Raw genomic sequence first — 18,935 nt, 5'->3', positions numbered from 1 at the left:
AGGAAAGGTCATTTCACAGGAGAATATTTGGGTTGAAGGGACCTCAAAGCCCATCCCTGCCACAGGCAGGGACACTTCCACTGTCCCAGGCTGCCCCAAGCCCTGTCCAGCCTGGCCTTGGGCACTTCCAGGGGCAGCCACAGCTTTCCTGGGCCTGCCAGCAGCTGCTTTAAAAAAATACTCCTGGGTGAGAAATTGGGTGAGAGAAAAAATGTCACAAAACCAGATAGAAACCGCTCATTTCTAGCAAGTAAAATGAGACAAATTATAAATACTAAACATTTATTATTTTTCTCATAGGAAGGTTGCAAGATTCAATTTCAAACAACAGGACAAGGGCTTTCATTGCTGTTGGGGTTTTGTTTTGCTTCTTTTAAGGGGAAAGAGAGAAGGAGGAACTGGTGTAAAGATACTACCAAAAGCAGTGCAAATTGAGATTAATTTCTTTCTTCAGCATCCCAGTGCTGAAACCACAAGCTAAGCCCTTCCCAGTTAAATTGAGTTTATTTTCCAGTTCCTTGTACCTCAGTGAACACAGTCAGGGCTCTCCTTCCCCTTCCCCTTCCCCTCCAAGAGCACCCAGCAGTGACAACCTTGCATGGCACTGAAGCCTGGAGAGGCCAACACAGTGACACTTCATCCAAATGAGACCTGAACAGAACAAAAATGCACAGAATTCCCTCCCTGCTCAGCCAGTGCTGCAGCTCCCCAGGCTGTGTCACAAACACTGTTACACATCCACAAAAACACAGACAGGGAAACCAAAGAATCCAAGAACACTTCACTGTCAGTTTGAAACTAAGGAAGGCAAGCTTGAAACAGGAGTTACTGACACCTTGTGCAAGTCCTGCTGACAAAAAATATTCCTTGGAAGCACCCAAAGGCACCAGGCCTGTGCCAGCAGCAGCAGCAGGAGCTGTCCCAGCCACAGCCCAGGGCTGCCTCCTGCAAATCCCATCCCTTCCACGTCCTGCCTGAGCCAAGGCAGTCACAGGGCTCCCAGGGCTCCCCTCCCTGCAGCACTCAGAAGTCAATGTTTGCCAGACCTGTGTGAAGAGAAAGAGGGATTTGGGGGAAGAAATTATTTATTTATATATACATATTTATATATACATATTTATATATATATATTTATTCTTACCCTCCCCTCACTGAAACCAGCTCAGTTATATACAACAAGAAAGATGCTTTGAGAGTTTGTTTCATTTTTAAAAAATTTAAACAAAAGGGATTTGGTGTGAGGAAAGTAGGAAAAGGTTGGGCTGTACTTTTTTAACCCTTTTTTTGATTGTGATGCAGCAATTAATTTGAGGAAGTCAATTTGCAGGAGCTCTGGAGCTATTCATGGCAGAAGGAACCTCAGGGTCTGCCCATGAAATCATGAAGACAAAGCAGGGGAAAATGCCACTAATGAGGGTAGTAGATTCACAGTGGATAAAACAACCCTGCCTTAGATTAAGGCATATCCATGCCATGTCCATTGGACAGTTGATTATCACCTCTGAGATCACTGTCTTTTGTAACTTTGAAGACACCTTGCTGGTGGAGGTTAGGTTTTTCTTTTGCTCCTTCTTACCTATGAAATTTTTCCCATGAGTTGCTGGGAAACTGCTGGTACTGATGGGTACTTGAGAAAACAAAGGTTTGGCTGGGCCCAGGTAAAAGGAGGCAGGGGCAGCTGCTGGCTCTGCCCCAGAGCTTTGTGAAGCAAAGTCTCCCCTCCATCCCTTCCTGTCTCAGCCAAACAGGCTGGCACAGAGTCCCTGGTTCTGTTTGTTATAATCCCATAGCTGTTGTTGTTTTATTTGCCTTGTTATACATACTAGTAAAGAACTGCTATTTCTATCCTCCTATCTTTGCCTGAGAGCCCCTTAATTTCAAAATGTAAATAAATCTGAGGGAGAAGGTTTACATTCTCCAATCCACTGCCTTCCCTAGCAGACACCTCTCTTTAAACCAAGACACCTGCATCCCTCAAGATCAGCACCCCAAACTGTCCTAAATCCTTCTCTAATCCCAGCACAGATCCTCAAAACAGGGGCTGCTATGAACAGGGGAACTTTTGGGCCTTAGCTCCTCTAAAAATAAGTTGTTTTAGTCACCACTTTTTAGCCTGAAGAAATCCAGTGCAGAACATGGGTTTTGGGCTCAGAACTCTGCAGGATTCAGGAGAGCACCACCACAAGGCAGCAGCTCAGTCACAGCAGCAGCAATGGGGTACTGAAGAGCTCCTTTTACCAGCTTTTATATCAAAATTTCTTATTACCAGCTGTCAGAGGCTTTGCTGCCCAACCAGGCTGCAGAGACCAAATCTATTCCCATTTGCTGAGGAGCAGTCAATAAAATAACAGCAATAAAATCTGCTCTTGGTACTCTGTCAGGAGCAGGGAAAGGGCAGAGAGGATGAAGAAATTATACAAGTGGCAGGCAGAGGTTTTCTGGAAAGACTGAAGTCCCTGAAATTGCAGCCACAAGTTGAGACAAAGTGTGACTGCAACAGAGCTGTCCTAATCTGGGCAGACACAGGCTGTGGCCATCCATCCTCCAGCCAAAAAATTCCCCTCATTTTATCACTTCTTGAACAGCAGCAACATCCAAATGCTAGAGAAAGCCTAAATCAAGTCTCTCTCTTTCACAGAAATTCCAGCCCAGAAGAGACAGAATTTTAAGAACAAAAGGAACATGTATAAAAGTTCATGTCAGAGGGAATATTTTTCCCCAGGGAGAAAGCAGTGTGGAAAACTTCAGTGTCAGATGGCTGCAAATGGGGACAGTGCAGAGAAGCCTGGGATAAGTAATACAAATTTATTTTTGTGTTGTCAGGACACTGTGCCTTCATATACCATGTGCCCATATGGCACTTCCCATGCATGGGATTTGTAAACCTTTCAATTAGCACTGATGGGATAAAGCAGGCTGTTATTTAAAGTAACCCATACGGCATCTTCTGGAGGAAAAATTCCAGCTCCCCTCTACTGGACAGGCTCCCCCTTGGATGCCCATAAAGCCCCCAAAGGCTGTGGAGGGACAATCCCCAGCTGGGAGGTGTTTCTGGACCTCTGAGTACAGCTGGTGTGACATCCCAGCCCTCCCACAGGACATTTCCAGGGCAGGATCACCCCCAGGTGCTGGAGAGCCTTACCCAGGTTGCTGCTGTCCTTGGAAGCCCAGCAGATGCAGTAGTGCTGCATCAGTTGTTCAAACAGTTCCTTTTCATCCAGGAATTCAAGGGCTTCTATTCTGTAGGGATAAAAGAATAGTCAGGATTTGAGCTGGACTCTCAGCAGAATTGTTACTGAACTGTTCACTCCATGGGAGTGAAAACCATGGCCAGAAAGGCAGTTACCCCTCCAGGGAATAATTAGAATAATTACAGGTAATTATCCATGATGCCACCACTGCTCTCATCCCTGTCAATGCATGGAACAAGTGACACACAGGCTTTCAACTCTTCATCCCTGCAATTCCCTGTTCCAGGGCTCATCTGTGTAACTCCTCACAATACCTGGGCTGCTGCTGAGGATCTAAAGGGGCAAAAGTTCCTAAATGCACTCCCAGGTGTGAAGGGCTGCAGAGGAACACTCTGGGAAAGACTTTTCTAAAGAAAAAGCATTTTCCTCACTGATACTGGAGGACAGAGTTTACATAACCCTGTTTCCTGGCATGTGGAACAAGTGCAAGGAGCTGAACAGATCCAAGGTAGCCAAAAATGCTGCAGAGAAAGCACGAGCTCTGTGTCTCCACCAGTGCCATATGGTCCCACCACACATCCCTGTTCCTATTTAAACCACCTCTGATTGCTACTCTCACCTGTTCAGTTCCAGGCTTTGAGAAACCCCCATACAGGAATATTTTGACCAAGGTAACTTGCTCAGCTAATTCCAGCTATGAATGACTCACAGCAATTCACATTTCACATTATATCCCTAAGAAGTTATTCCTTAAAATTTCCCACTGTTTAGCATTTAATGCAGAAATGTTAACAAAATCCATGCAGATTAGTGACTGTTAATAGCCTTTAGTCCCTGCTCTGTGCTCTGAGGTTTGCAGACCCAGCAGTCTCCCCCTCATGATTTCAACGTGTCGTGGTTTAACCCCAGGCAAAATTTTCACAAGGAACATCTTGGGGACCACAAAAAGTCAACACAGAATCTTTGCAGCATCTTCCATCTGCAAATTTCTGTCATGAGATGCCTTCTGTCACACCCAAATAAGCCATCACTACTTCCAGTCTGCTCCTGGCAGCGTTCACCCTCTGGATCATCAATGCAGGCACTACCCTGGAGGCTCTGCAGAGCTTCAGGCTCAGGAATTTGTGTCTCCCTGGGCAGCACCTGCCTGCAGCCTCCTGTCACACCAGGGACACATGGATGGGAAAGAGCCAGAAATGGCATCTGAGGATGACTCTGGGGTCCCAGGTGGTACCTTCTGACATCAGCCTGTGGCAGGAAGCTGTACACCTTCATCATATCGATGGCACGGGCGTCCTCCCAGCCATTCGCCAGCAGTCGCTCCCTCTGGAAAACAAAGGGCAGCACAGCTCTGACAGCATTCCAGGGAAAATCCAGAGCACAGCTTCTTCCCCTCAGGATTTCACTGGGCAGCTGATTGACCTGTCCTCTGAAGAGCTCCCAAGCTCTTCTCTAAATGTCTGCTGCTGATCTCTGCAGGGCCAGGCAGGGCTGGGCTCTGACCAGGAGGTTTTGTGCAACCACTGACATTCAGCTATCAAAGACAAGCTCTGGGGTGACCTAACTGTGACCTGCCAGGACCTGAAGGAGCCAACAAGAAACGTGGAGAGACTGTTTACAAGGAATGGAGGGAGAGGACACAGGGAATGGCTTCCACTGCCAGAGGGCAGGGCTGGATGGGATTCTGGGCAGGAACTGTTCCCTGAGAGGGTGGGCAGGCCCTGGCACAGGGTGCCCAGAGAAGCTGTGGCTGCCCCTGGCAGTGCCCAAGACCAGGTTGGATGGGGCTTGGAGCACCTTGGGACAGTGGAAGGTGTCCCTGCCATGGCAGGGGTGGCACTGGATGGTCTCTCCAGCCCCTTCCACTCCAAACCATGCCCCCAACAGAGGGCTCAGAGACTGCCCCACGCTGCCCTGCTCCCTGCTGAGCCCCACAGGGCACACTCAGAACTCAGAGCCAGGTTGGCAAAGCCCAGTCTCAGCCCCCCAGCTCTGTGGCCTCACCTGGGAGTCCAGGGAGCTGCAGAGCTCCACCCCAGCCAGGTTGCACTGCCGGCGCTGCAGGTTCTCGATCATGATCTGCCCGAAGCGATCCCCCATGTTCACCTTGGGGACACAAGAGACAAAAGGGTTCCTTCCCCCTGCCCACCACAGCAGAACCATGGGGAAAAGCAGGAGCCTGCTCAAACCCTGTGATTGCCTAAGTCACAAAATGCTCAGGATGTCAGGGAGTGGCACATCCTCACAGCAGCTCTCACTCCCCACTGCCTCCTCCTCCTCCTCAGGAGCAGCCCCAGTGCCAGGGGACACTGCCACTGCCCTCATGGGCACCAGAACTGCCTCTGCTTCCAGCTCTCAGCAACTTCCTTCAGCTCTCCAGCAGTGATTTACAGCTTGGAAGATCCTCTTACTGATTCCTGGAGGCACCCAGCTCCCCCAAGGCAATGCTTTACTTCCACAGGGAGAACCAGAGTTCCTGCTGATGTGATTTTTGCTCCACTTTGCCAAAGAACACAGAGGTAATTATGTAATGTTATACACCCAGAGCCAGCACTCAGCATCATTGCTTTTCCCTCTGCTTCAGCTAAATCAATATTCTATGGTTTTTTCCACGTATGGATTAAGTCTCAATTATTTTGCTTCAACATAGTTCAGAAATTGTCTTTCAGAATAGCTGCATTTTCTCTACAATGAGCTAACCAAGCTCCAAGTTAAAACACATTACTACAGAAATTCAGCAGAAACTGCTGTTTCTACAAAAGGACATGGCCCACTCTCATTCCTCAACAACTCCCACCTACGAGAGCCATTTTAATGGCAACAATGCAGGTCTAAAAATGCCCCTTTGCTTTTACCTGCTCATAATTGATAACCATGGCCACAGGGAAGGTGCTTGCTGCCCACCTGAGCAGGTTTGCAGACTGCTGGGGGGTCATGTAAACCAGCACACACTCGGCCACCAGCAGCGTTGGCAAACTGCAAAACAAAACCAAAGCAGAACATGATTTCCAGCAAAGGAACAAGAAAAATCTGCTAAGGATTGTGAGCAAGCAAGTCACTTCATGTTCCCTGAATTTCCTGAAAGAGCTCCATTTTTTATCAACTAAACACTGAAGATTGAATGAAATCTCTTCACCACATTGACTAAACTGGGCTTTCTGGCAGCTGAGAATTAATGAACCACAGGAGACTCCTGTGGTTGTGAACCAGAGATTTTAGGGATCAACCTCCCCAAAGGCAGCCCTGAGCACAGAACAGAGTGCATTCTGTGACAGCAGGAACTGAGGTGTGTTAAAATTCCCTTTGCAGGACAATTGTGCCCTGTTCACACAGCTCACACTCTTGTAGAGATCAGCGAAATCAGGCATTAATTACAAACTGGAAAAAAAGTTCTCTTTAAAAAAAGTTCTGAGAAGAATTTTAATTAGACAAATTTGTTCAGTATCTGTAAAAACAAATCTTCATATATTATTATCTAACAAAATGTAATCTATAGTTTGCACGTTGCCTCTTCCCCCTCCATCCACAAAACAACAAAAATAGACATCGACACAAGTGATTTTCTTCACAATTATTGAGTTTGCTTTTAATTGCTGGAATGAAAGGGGAAAAAAAGTCACTAGAAACAGGAGAAATTCCACAAGGAGCAGCAATGTAGGCAAGCAAGGCAACATTTCAGAGGATGGAAGTGTAAAGAATTAAATGGCAATTTGATGCATTCTGCTTCCCCATATGCTCTCTCCCACCCAGCCAGATCGCTGCTATTTATATTGCTTACATTTGAAAGGTCTGTCCATCATCCACTCAGAAACTCAACTCCTGCCCCCCCAAAGCCTCATGCTGAACGAGAAAACCCCAGTGGAGCTCTGGGATTCAGAGCCCAAGGACTCCATTGCAGTCCAACCAAAAGGTTTAGGGAACAACAGGGGGTTAAGAGGAGGCCACAGAAAGTAATGACAGAGATAAAACTCAGAAATCACAGAATCCTGGGATGGTTTGGGTTGGGAGGGATCAGAGAGCACCCAGTGCCATGGGCAGGAACACCTTCCACCATCCCAGCTCCAAGCCCTGTCCAACCTGGCCTTGGACAAGCAAGGGCTTCCATAAGCCCCCATTAAAAAAAACCCAATTAGAACTCTATATATCTTACTATATATATCAATATATATCTCAAAACCCTATAATCTTACTGTACATCCAGGCCATGTTTCTTTAGCTTTTCCTCCAGGTCTGCTGAGCAGCGGAGATCTGCTCCTACTATGGAATACCGACTGGAGTCCAGGCTGTGGGAATCTGCAAGGCAAACATTTGGAGACACTAATGGTACCAATGAGAGAGCTGCTGGAGCTGGGAATAAAAAAAACTACACAGGAGCACAGGAACTGGGAGCCAAAGTTCAGTCTGTTACACCCAACTGTGAGCAGCAAACTCCTTTTTTAAAAGATGCATTTTCCCTTCCTGGCTGTGTTTTGCAGAGCTCCATCACCAGCAGACCCTGCACTGAGCTCCTCTCCCTCTGCAGCCACACTGAAGCAGAGAGGTTATCCCAGCTGTTACCATGGTTTCCAGGAATGCAGAGAGAAGAAAAATGGGAAGATTAAAGGCAGGATTTTTGTTTTGTTTGGAGAGTCTTCTTAGATGGCCCAATGTATGTACATAGGAACTACACAAAAGTACATCAATTTCTGAAAAATGAAGCTAAGTGACAATATTTCAAATATTAACATCAGATATAGCTATATAAATTAACTATATATGTATTTATATAATAAATATGGGGAACAGACACAGACTTGGGGCCAAAAAAATGTTATGATTTAGCCTTTTGGTATGATTTAGTGGTGGTATTTAAGGAAAGAATCAAATTAGAGAAGGTATTCTGAGCAACAGATATTCCCCTGGGATAAAACAGAATCCTGTGGATTCCTGTGGATGCTTCCCAGCACGAAGGAGGGACAAACCCCAGAGGCCAAGGAGCCTCTGGCACAGCTGGCACAGCTGGCAGGAAGCAGCAGAGCCCCCTGCCATCAATAATTCTGACACCCAGCAGCAATGAATGCACCCAGAGGAGCCCAGTGCCCACAGGAGGCACTTCCCAAGTGCTCCATCAAACCCAGTCAGAGCCAAAGTCCTGCAGGAACACTGGGATGGCTCTGGAATGCCTCAGCTTTTCTGGAGGGCACTCTAAATCTCCCTGGGCAGCCCTTCCAGTGCCTGGCCAACCCTTCCATGGAGAAATCCCTCCTGATGTCCAGCCTGAGCCTCCCCTGGCACAGCCTGAGTGAAGAGACGAGTAAATCCAAGTGGCTAAAGGGACAGAATGAAAGGGGTTTCCATTTCAGGAGAGTGGAACAAAAAAACTGGGGATAAGTGTGGGTTTTCCCAATTATCACATCAAGCAGTGAACCTCTGCTTAGTTTTCAAGTGACCAGCTCCTTGAAAGTAGCACTAGCCACAATAGCTGCCATTCCAGCAACACTTGGGACCAGATCCAGGAATCAGGAACAGTTCAGAAAGAGAGTTATAAGGCAAGAAAAGAGAAAAAAAAAAAAAAAAAGTTGTGCAGTATGTTGAATGATTCAACATTTTGAGTCAAGCCTTTTTCCATGTGCATGTTCTGTAATAGCTTTACTACTTCCCACACCCTTCTATTTAAGTGATTACATCAAGGCCATGATAATGGCATCAAAAAAAGCCACCCAAAAACCCCACCACACACAGGGAAGTGTTTAAATAGGGCTTGGTTTCTGTCCATGGATACGGCACAGCGAGCGTCAGCCACCACAATTAGTAGGGAATTAATGCCAGCTCCCTGTCCAGCTCTGGAGCCTTGGACACACAAATACAGCAAGAAAGAACAGAAATAAAAGCCAGAAATAAACCACAAAACTTTTTAAGTGATCCAGGAGAGATGGAGCACAGACTCCAAGGAGGAAGTAAACGTGCCTTTGCTCACACCACATTAATTCAATATTTTTGTCATAAAACCCTGAATTGGTTTGGATTGGAAGGGACCATAAGGACCATGCAGTGCCACCCTTGCCATGGGCAGGGACACCTTCCACTGTCCCAGGCTGCTCCAACCTGGCCTTGGACACTTCCAGGGATCCAGGAGCAGCCACAGCTCTCTGGGAACCTGTGCCAGGGCCTGCCCACCCTCCCAGGGAAGGATTTCTCCTCAGGGAAGGATTTCTCCTGAGTACCTCACCTCAATTTCCCCCTTCTCAGTCTGATCAGACTTAACCACGCAAACTTCAACTGCTCCATCATCTTCCCCTTAGGGAGCAAACAATCCCTGACTGCAGGGCAGTGGCAGGGACAGCTGGAACTGCCACTGTCCCCAGCCTGGAGGACAGAAATCCACCCACAAACATCCCCAAAACTGCTGGGCCATGGTCTGGCACCAACTCCTACCTTACTGCAGAGCTGGAGATTCTTGGGGCTGTGCTGTGCAGGGATGTTCCCTGTGGGTCTCTTCCCACTCAGGACATTCTGTGCAGTATCAAAGTGAGCAATCTGCTGCCTTGCTGCAAATGGATTTTACAATTCCTGCCCATCCATAGGGCAGCTGGGAAAAGAAAATCAAGTTCCAGCCTGGCAGCACGACCACGTGGTCCCCATTGATTTCTTCTGAGAAACAAGAGTTTGTTTTAACTGAATTGATTTTTTGTGTGTGTTTAAACCCCTCTGCTCATTCTTACTGCAGTGCTGTGACTCAGACCAGCTGCCCTAATGCTGGCACAGCCACTTGGTGGCTTAGACCACTGAAAATCCCAAATTCCGGGCACTAATCCCTACCCAGGCACCACCACCTCATGTTTTTAGTGAGGTTGTCCTGGAGATTTGTGTGATGCTTACACCCAGCCATGTACAAAGATCCTCTCTGTACTTGGCTGGAATGAAGGTTTGAGAAGCACCAAACACAGATTTCATTGGAGAAATACAAGGGAGGGGATGGAGAAGGGGAGAAGGACGAGCCCTCACCCGGGCTCTCCTGGCCCAGGCACAGGGCTCAGCTCTCCAGGAATAATCAATAGAGAATGCTCTGCCCTGGGCACACACTTGTGTGTTTATTTTCCATGACTTTGGCACAGAGGTAACAACACAAGTGGTTCAAATTTCGCTGTCACAGAACAAGATAAGCTTGTAGTAACTGAGCAGTAGCAGGAGCTGCTTATAGCTGCCTTTTGACCTCAGCACATTGAATCTTTTCCTCCCAGCACTGTTGGGAGAAGCAATTGCAGGGCTGGAGGGAGGCCCCAGGCCCTCCCTGCTGCTGGGGCAGCACTGCAGCCTCCAGGCACACCCAGCTCTTCCTCTGCCACTTGCCTCTCTTACTCTCTTCTCACATTAGTGCAACAATTTCCTGGAGGTTTTCCAAGAGACAGCATGCAGATACTATTGACTCAAAGTGATTTCATTAGGATTTTCATCCTAAGGTACCTCTCTGGCAGCTTCACAAAGCAGCAGCCCCTGCAGCCTGCTCTGCATGCTGCTCTCCCCCAGCCCAGCAGGGCAGTGCCACACACTCAGCCTGTCCTGCAAGCTCAGGGCCAGCCCCTGCAGGTCCCCCTGACACCCACACTGGGTCACAAGGAAGTCTGGGGATGGAGGAGGCTGAAACAACCAAGGGCCCAAGCTGGCCCAGGACAGAAGGTGTGAGAGGCACACAAAGGAACAGTTCACCAGGTGCAGTTTGTACCTGCCAAGGTCACAGAGGTGCAGCGCTGCCCTCCCAGCATGAGCAGCACCCACCAGGTAGTGCCAGTGAACTTGGAGAGCAATGTCTGGGTGTTGCCACAGGGATGTCCCTGGGGCTGTCCAGTCACCCCCTGCATTCCTGGGCACCAGCTCTGTCCTGGCCCTGCTGGACAGTGCCCAGCTGCCCTGGTGCCAGTGAAGCTGTGCCAGCACAGGTGTGTGCCAGCAGCAGCTTTGTGCCATCACAACACTCAGGGTGAGTAGAAAAGCAGTGAGAGAACCTGAATTGTGTCAATCCACACCAGCACAACTCAGAACCAAAATCCCAAACAAACTAAACTAATCACTGCTGGTGCACCAGAGACAGAAGTGTGAACTGGTGTGGGGAGGCAGGCACAGAGAGGGACAGCATTCTGAAATCCTGCTCCACATCCCCACAGAAATGTGTAACATTTCCCCACCTGGCAGTGCTGCTCCCCTGTGCCAGGGAGTATTCCCAGGATACTGCACAGCCTAACAGCAGAACCAGGTCAGACCAAAGGTCTCCCCAGGATGATACCCAGCCTTCCAGAGGCCAAGAGCAGCTCCAAAGGGAAAAGTCTAAGAGAGGAAACACCTACCAACACTGGCATTTAAGTTGTTCTCTAGCTTTTTCTCAAAAACACTTAAAATTGCTTTGTATTTCTAGACCATTACTGAGCTCATGCTTTCATCCATCTATTTATTCTAATACCCAGATCCTGCAGGAAGGCAGCAATAATCATTTACATGTGAGGCACAAACTGTTTTTCCCCCCATGTGCATCACTTTCTATTAATCCACATTGAAATCATCATCAAGTCACTAATTTCACAAGATACTTCTACAGTTCTTTACCACTCTTCAGAGTTTGGATTTGCCAACAAGCTGCCACTTACTAATCACTATTTTCCCAATTTTTTCTTAGTGTTGAACAACAACATACCCTCAAGCACAGATCTCCATCTCCTCCATAACAAAAATTAACAACATATGCTCGCCCTCCATCCCAGCTCTCATCCATATGAGAACCATTCCTTCCCCACAACCACTGTGCCATTTCTCTGGCACACTTTAGCATGGGACACAGTCAAAACACATCTTGAAATCCAAGCACTGTACTGATGTCCTTTTCCAATAGATGTGTGGGCTTAGAGAGCTCCAACAGATCTGGGAAGCACAACTTACCTTTCCAAAAGCCATGGTGGCTCTTTCTCAACACATCCTGTGATCCCTGTGCTCCACTAAGTGTGTCTGTCAGGGCTCCTGTGATTTGTTCAGCACAGACATCAGTCCTAGTGCCTTGGGGTTCTCTGCATTTCCCCTGGAGCCCACCTGAGTCACAGCCACCTTCCAGCTGGAGACAGCTGAGAGGGCACAGACTCAGCAGCTGAGTAAATTCCTTGTCAAGTGAAGACCCTTTAGATCTGTAAGAACTCTCTGCTCATCTGTTTGATTTATCACTTATTCCAGCACCTCTTCTGCTGGCACTCCCTCACACAGCAGTTCCACTCATTGATCCTCAAACCAGAGCTCACAGGGATCTCACCTGTGCCTGGGGGCAGCTCAAATTGGAATTCCACAAACCTCCACATGTCCTGGACATGCTGCTGCATCCCAAAGACCTTGGAGCAGCAGAGCTACACCAGCAGGGTTGTGACTGAAGTTTTAACACCCAGCACTGAGAAGGATCCAGAGCAGCAGCTCCAGAGAAACCAGTCTCACCAGCACAGCCCAGTGCTGTTCACTGGCTGTGAACAGATTACAGCAGTGCAGGCTGCAAGGTCTGCAGGTGTTTTGCTGCTCCAGGTGTACCTGCAGCTCTTCAGGAACACAGAGCCAGGGGTGCCTCTGGGACACTGCAGAACTCCCTGGGCTCAGGTGTGCCCCAGGAGGGCCTGCCTGGACTGGGACCCACGGTCCCCAAGAGCCTTTTTCTCACCTGGGGCTCTGGGCTTTCATCTTTGGAGGCCTGAGGGTACAGGGAGAACTCTGCCCTTCAAAGGACAGGGCTGGGAAGTGAAGAGCCAGGCATGTGCAGCAATAAAACCTGCAGAATGTGCCAGGGGCCTGGGCTAGCACTGTGCCCATGGAAGGGGACACAGGTGGGCACACAGGGTCACACTGCTCACACAGAGCAGCTCTGTGCTGGATGTGGAATTACTGCCCCTCCTAAATTGTCCAAGGCAGCTGCAACACCTCAGCATCTGCAGAGAACACAAACTCAATGGAACCCAAGGAACTGTCCAAAAGTAAAAAGGTTTTCAAGTGCAGTCCTGACACAAACACACAATTATAGAATGGCTTGGGCTGGGAGGGACCCTAGAGATCACCCAGTGCCACCCCTGCCATGGCAGGGACACCTTCCACTGTCCCAGGCTGCTCCAAACCCTGTCCAGCCTGGCCTTGGACACTGCCAGGGATGGGGAATCCACAACCTTCTGCTCCATAATAAAGTCAGAAATCAAGACAGTACAATCACACCATACCACCTGAAATTATTATCCTTTGAATACCAAAATGTAACAAACAGCATTGGCTCATGAGCTTGGACTGTGCAGGCTGTGTTTCTGCTGTGGAAAGTCTGCTAAATGTAAAGATCTGTGTTCTTAATGAGACAGAAAGCAGATAAACACTCAACAGATATTTTCATCCAGTATCCATGCCTCTCTGTAGCACTTTTTCCTTTCCTGTGACAGAAAAGGAGCTACATATGAGAGAAAAAGAAAAAAACCCAACAACTTTCTGCCAGAACAAAACCATTTAAAGAGAAGACATTTCTAACATGACACAGAACAAATGGGCAGGAGTCTGTAAGAGAAGAAAAAAGCCTCTTTTCCCTCCCAATTCTCTGTCCAAACACCATTTCAAACATTAAAAGCCTGCCCACATAGCAGAACAAAATGATCAGAAAAGTTTTAAAAGTGCTGCAGTACATCACTGACTGAGTTTGAAGATGACTCACCTATTAGAAGAGAGTCCCCTGAATGGGATTCCATAATTGGTTTTGACAGGGGAGGTTTTGATCTGTGGGAAGAAGGAAGAAGCATCTCAGAGCAGTTAAGCCTGTTTAACAGTGTGCTTAGATTTTTTTCTTAACATATATATATATATGTGTGTGTGTGTCTGTGTGTGAGTGTGTGTGTGCCAAAAGCAGCTGAGGGAATGTCTCTGCCCTCTGCTGGAAAGGAAAACCTTTGCAAGTTTGAAGTTGGTGAAGTTGGAGCTGAGTTTTATACACAATTTATTCAAGTTTTGAGAGAATCTTTCAAGAGAAATCCAGGTACTCTATAAAGTGTCCTCAACAAGCCTTAATGGATGCATTCCAACAGGATATTCCCATGCAGCAGCAGCTGTTCTGCCTCCAGCTGAACAGGCACATCTGGGAATTCAGTGCTGTCTTCAACAGTAAGAGAAGATTTCATCACCTCTAATTGTCAGGAGAGTTTCCCTGCACACAGCAAGCTCTGCTGGGCTCCCTAAAGCAATCACACATCACCTTCTCCAGCCTGGGACCCTGCAGAGCCTGCCTGCAAAATGAACCTTTATTCTACTTACAGCCCTGCAATGGTTTGGGAAGGACATTAAATCCCACCCAGTGCCACCCCTGCCTGTTTAGGGACACCTCCCACTGTCCCAGGCTGCCCCAAGCCCCATCCAGCCCAGCCTGGGACACTGCCAGGGATCCAGGGGCAGCCACAGCTGCTCTGGGCACCCTGTGCCAGGGCCTGCCCACCCTCCCATCCCAGAACATGCAGAGTTTCTCAGCAGAGATGAAACTCAGCAGAGTTTCTCAGGCCAGCTAAACACAGGCCTCTCACTTACTTGATATTATGGATTTTTCTTGCAACAATCATTGGAAAATCCACTTCAAAATATTTTTTAGGGAGAAGATTTTCATCCTGGGAATTGGAGGAAGACACTAGAATTAGGGACATTCAAGTTTCACTTGTACAGGACAAGACAGAACCTCCAATCCAGAACATATCTGGTTTGGCTTATGCTGGCATTTGTAACAGTGGTACAATATTGTCCCACAGCTTAAAACCCTAAAATCCAACAAAAAGCAGCTGAGAGACATCAGAATGCTCTCTAAGAATTAAAGAAATTATTTAACATTTTATGTAATCACAGAATCCGAGGATAGCTGGGGTTGGAAGGGACTTTGGAGCTCACCCAGTCCAACCCCTCCCCAGGCAGGGTCACCCAGAGCAGGCACAGAACCTGTCCAGGGTGGGTTGGGATGTGTCCTGAGAGGAGAAGGACTCTGATCCCAAACACCAGATCCCCAAACACACTCCAACCATGTTCTGGGGATGTGGGAGAGCACAGCACCAGGACACTGCCACAGCATTCACCATGATTTCCAGCACAGCCTTCCAAGGTAAGAACCAGGAATGTTTTGCACAGGTTCTTCCAGGCAGTGACCACATTCCAGCTCTCCTCCAGCCCACAGCCAGAGCACAAGCACAGCCTGCCTGCACTACAAGAGGGGAAAGCTCTTCATGCCATGTTGGCACAATTTCCCAGCCTGCTGGAGAAGCTGTGCCAAGGCTCTCCCTGTGCAGCAGTCCCTTTGTGATGGATGCTGCTGCCTGTTCTGGCTGTCAACCCGTGGGTTTCTGAGCTGGAACCAGCACTCAGAGCACTCAACACCCCAGTACCTGGCTCCCAGCTTCTGCACATTCATTACACCACACCTGCTCTCTGCAAGGAAAAATAATTGGAATTACAGGCCCCACTTCAGCTGTTAAAATCACTGTTAGAAAACAGGGTACTGGCAGAGCTTTTACAGGAATGCACATAAGATAAAAGCTTCACATCTCAGAAAAAAAATAATCAGAATTGTGTCCCTTCCACTGATGGAATACAATGAATTGTGACCAAGCAAAATGCTCCTCAGGCTTCCCCCCAGAACCCAAAATTAGCAATGTAAATGCTAATGAGAAGACAATTCACACAGGTGAATTCACACAGAATGATACCATCATAAAACACCTGAATAACCGAATTTCTGTGAATTCACACACACAAACACTCCCACACATGGAACAGGCTGCCCACAGCAGCTCTGGCTGCTCCTGGATCCCTGGCAGTGTCCAAGGCCAGGCTGGATGGGGCTTGGAGTACCCTGGGACAGAGGAAGGCGTCCCTGCCCACAGCAGAGGGTGGGACTGGATGATTTTCCAGATTCCCTCCAATCCAAACCACTCTGTGATTCCATGATTTACATAAACAAACTCACAACTGGAATCCCAGTGGGGAAAGTGTGGCAGCAGGCCAGGGAGTGACCCTGCTCCTGCTCTCATCCTGGTGAGGCACAGCTGCAGGGCTCCAGGAAAGACAAGGAGCTGCTGGAGAGGGTCCAGCAGAGGCCACAGAGATGGTTTGGGAGCATCTCTGATGAGGAGAGGCTGCAGGAGCTGGGCCTGGTCAGTCTGGAGAAGGGAAGGCTGAGAGGGGATCCCCTCAATCCATACAAATCCCACCAGGGGTGTCAGAGGATGGTGCCAGACTCTGCTCAGTGACAGGACCAGGAGCAGTGGCCAGAAACTAAAACACAACAAGTTCCACCCCGACATGAGGAAGAACCTCTTTCATGACAGAGGGAGGAGCAGAGCCCTGACATGGCAGAGCCTGGAACAGCTGCCCAGGGAGGTGTGGAGTCTCCTCAGGAGACATCCCAAACCCACCTGGGCACGTTCCTGTGTCACCTGCTGCAGGTGACCCTGCCTGGGAAGGGGGCTGGTCTGGATGAGCTCCAAAGGTCCCTTCCAAGCCCAGCTATCCTGGGATTGTGTGAGAGCTCCTGCTGAGCTGCCCCCTGCCCTGTGTGACACAGCCAGCCTGGAGGAGCCCAGAGCAGCCTCCCAGCCCCTGCCCCAGCCAGGCTGTCCCTGCAGCTCTCATTACCTTCAGTCTCCAGAACAGGGTGTCCATGCCAGCCCCAAGATTAACAATCTGACAGTTGCACTCTGTCTTCTCCAGGAAAGCCTTGATCAGGTAACTGACCCCGTGCACACGAGCATAATAACCTGCAACACACACAAACCCTGGGGAGTTATTGCTGTCACATAATACTCCATGTTTAACACTCATGGACATCTTTAGGCAGTCTGTAGGAAGAATACTGCCCTCTTTTTAACATACCTAAGGGCTTTTGGTTTTCTTTTCTAATTACAAACAAAACCTCATGCACTGATAAAACTCAGCTCCTTGGGTAAATAGAATTTTTAGTGAAGTTCCAGCTCAAGCCCAACAGAATAATTCTACACTTGCAGAGGCCCAACTGTCCTGGGCCAAACCAACATTTCTGACTGCTTTGAGGAGATCTCTACACTGGGACACACAGAAACAGCCCACTCAGAACACAGAAAGCAAAGGAAGAGAGTTTTGATTCACAGATTGATATTTGAAAGATCAAATACAGCATGGAATTACTGCTGTGAAGAAACCCTGTCTCATTGTCTGACACACTCCCTCCCCTCCCAGTGTGCAGGGGTTTTGTCAGGACAGGTGAGGTATCCCCACTCCTGTTCCAACTTGCCTCTGTTGATCTCAGGTGCTTTCCTTTCTTTGGCTTGTCTCACAAAATATTGGATGTAAGGGTCCTTCCAGTAGCCAACACTGACAGCAAACCTGTGCAGCAGCAAGGAAAAGAGAGAATTATGAAATAAGGCCATGAGAATTTACCCTAAAAGATACACAGGCTGGAAAGGTCCCTCTGGCCTGGGTGTGCACATGCAGACATGGTTTAAAAACCTGCTCCATGTGTGGAACTATTTGAATTAAAAGATAATATAAAATTTAGTTAGAAATTTTAACTGTTGCCATATTCAACAGGCATCTTTTTAATGGCTTCTTCACTATTGGACAAAATTTTGTGAGCAAAAACCCAAATCTCAAATATTCCCTCCTGGGGGGACCCAGAAGATGAACTGTCTGTCTCCAGCTCCTCAGACACACAGATCAGGCTTTACTTCAACACAGTTATATGACAAGGTGTTCACACTTGTTTCATAGCTCCTACACATCAGTTTAGCACAGTGTTACTCTGTTTTAACAGAGCTTACAAGTTTTACAATTGATTCCAAATAGGAAAACTCTCCAGTCAAACTCAACCACCCAAGGATCTGCCCGACTAACCAGCAAGAACAGAGGTTAAATTAATATCCAGGCACAACAGAGCAATGAAACTCATCCCCTGGCAGAGCCCGTCCTGCAGGGGGAGAAGGAAGGTGAAAAACACACAACACCCCGACGGTTCTTGGCTGAGATATCAAAACCCACCCAGCGTCATTAGCTGTGGGCGCTGGTTTGTAGCCAAGGCCCGGGCAGGGTTTAGCGCACGGGGGAGGTTCGGGAAGCAGAGCGGATCCCCGGTGCTCGGAGCATCCCCGTCCCGACCCCAACTCGGGGGTTCACCCGCGCACACACCGGGACCAGCTCCGAGCGGGACCCCAGCCGGGCCACAGGCACGGAGCCACCGGGACAGCCCGAGCCTCGCCCCCGCCCTGCCCAGCCCCGTGCGGAGCGACACCGGCGGGCGCGCCCCGGCCCGGCTCCGGTACCGTTTGCAGACAGACGCGTCCTCGCAGGTTCCCCGCACCGCCTCGTCCGCCTCGTCGGGGCCGGCAGCGGCCGCCATGGAGCGCGCGGGGCCCGGCCGCTGCCGCCGCGCTATGGCCCGCCCCCCGCCGCCCCTCATTGGGCAGCGCCCGGCGGAGCGCGGCTGCCATTGGTCCGTGCGCTCATCGCTATGCGCAGCGCCCAATGAGAGCGCGCGGGGCGCAGCGCCCCGCCCAGGAAGCGGCGGCGGCAGCGCAAGGCGAACCGGGAGCTGTAGTCCAGGAGCCGCTCCGCGGCACCAGCGCGGGATGCGGGGTTGGGGCTCTCCGCGGACGGGCGATCCCTCCCGGGAGCGCGGTCCGACTGCCCCTCATAGACCAGCAGCACGCGGCGGCACCGGGACAGCGGCGCGGGAGGAGCCGCGGCCCCGAGCAGCGGCGCCATTCGCGCTGCGGG

General features: G+C 49.2%; 1 protein-coding gene across 1 annotated transcript; it reads right to left on the bottom strand.

The window, feature by feature from the left end:
- Nucleotides 1–265: 265 nt before the first annotated feature.
- LCMT1 (leucine carboxyl methyltransferase 1) lies at nt 266–18,934 on the bottom strand. Its single transcript, XM_056503520.1, has 11 exons — nt 18,482–18,934; nt 17,458–17,549; nt 16,824–16,945; nt 14,736–14,812; nt 13,876–13,937; nt 7,382–7,484; nt 6,047–6,167; nt 5,196–5,297; nt 4,426–4,517; nt 3,143–3,240; nt 266–1,046 (listed from the first exon to the last, which is right to left on the bottom strand). Exons 1-11 carry the CDS (start codon nt 18,616–18,618, stop codon nt 1,024–1,026), a joined length of 1,029 nt encoding a protein of 342 aa, XP_056359495.1. The 5' UTR covers nt 18,619–18,934; the 3' UTR covers nt 266–1,023.
- Nucleotide 18,935: the final 1 nt, after the last annotated feature.

Source organism: Oenanthe melanoleuca, chromosome 14, assembly GCF_029582105.1.
Source record: "Oenanthe melanoleuca isolate GR-GAL-2019-014 chromosome 14, OMel1.0, whole genome shotgun sequence".
Lineage (NCBI taxonomy): Eukaryota > Metazoa > Chordata > Aves > Passeriformes > Muscicapidae > Oenanthe > Oenanthe melanoleuca.
The sequence above is the reverse complement of the archived record's forward strand: the minus strand, read 5'-3'. Positions and strand labels throughout refer to the sequence as shown.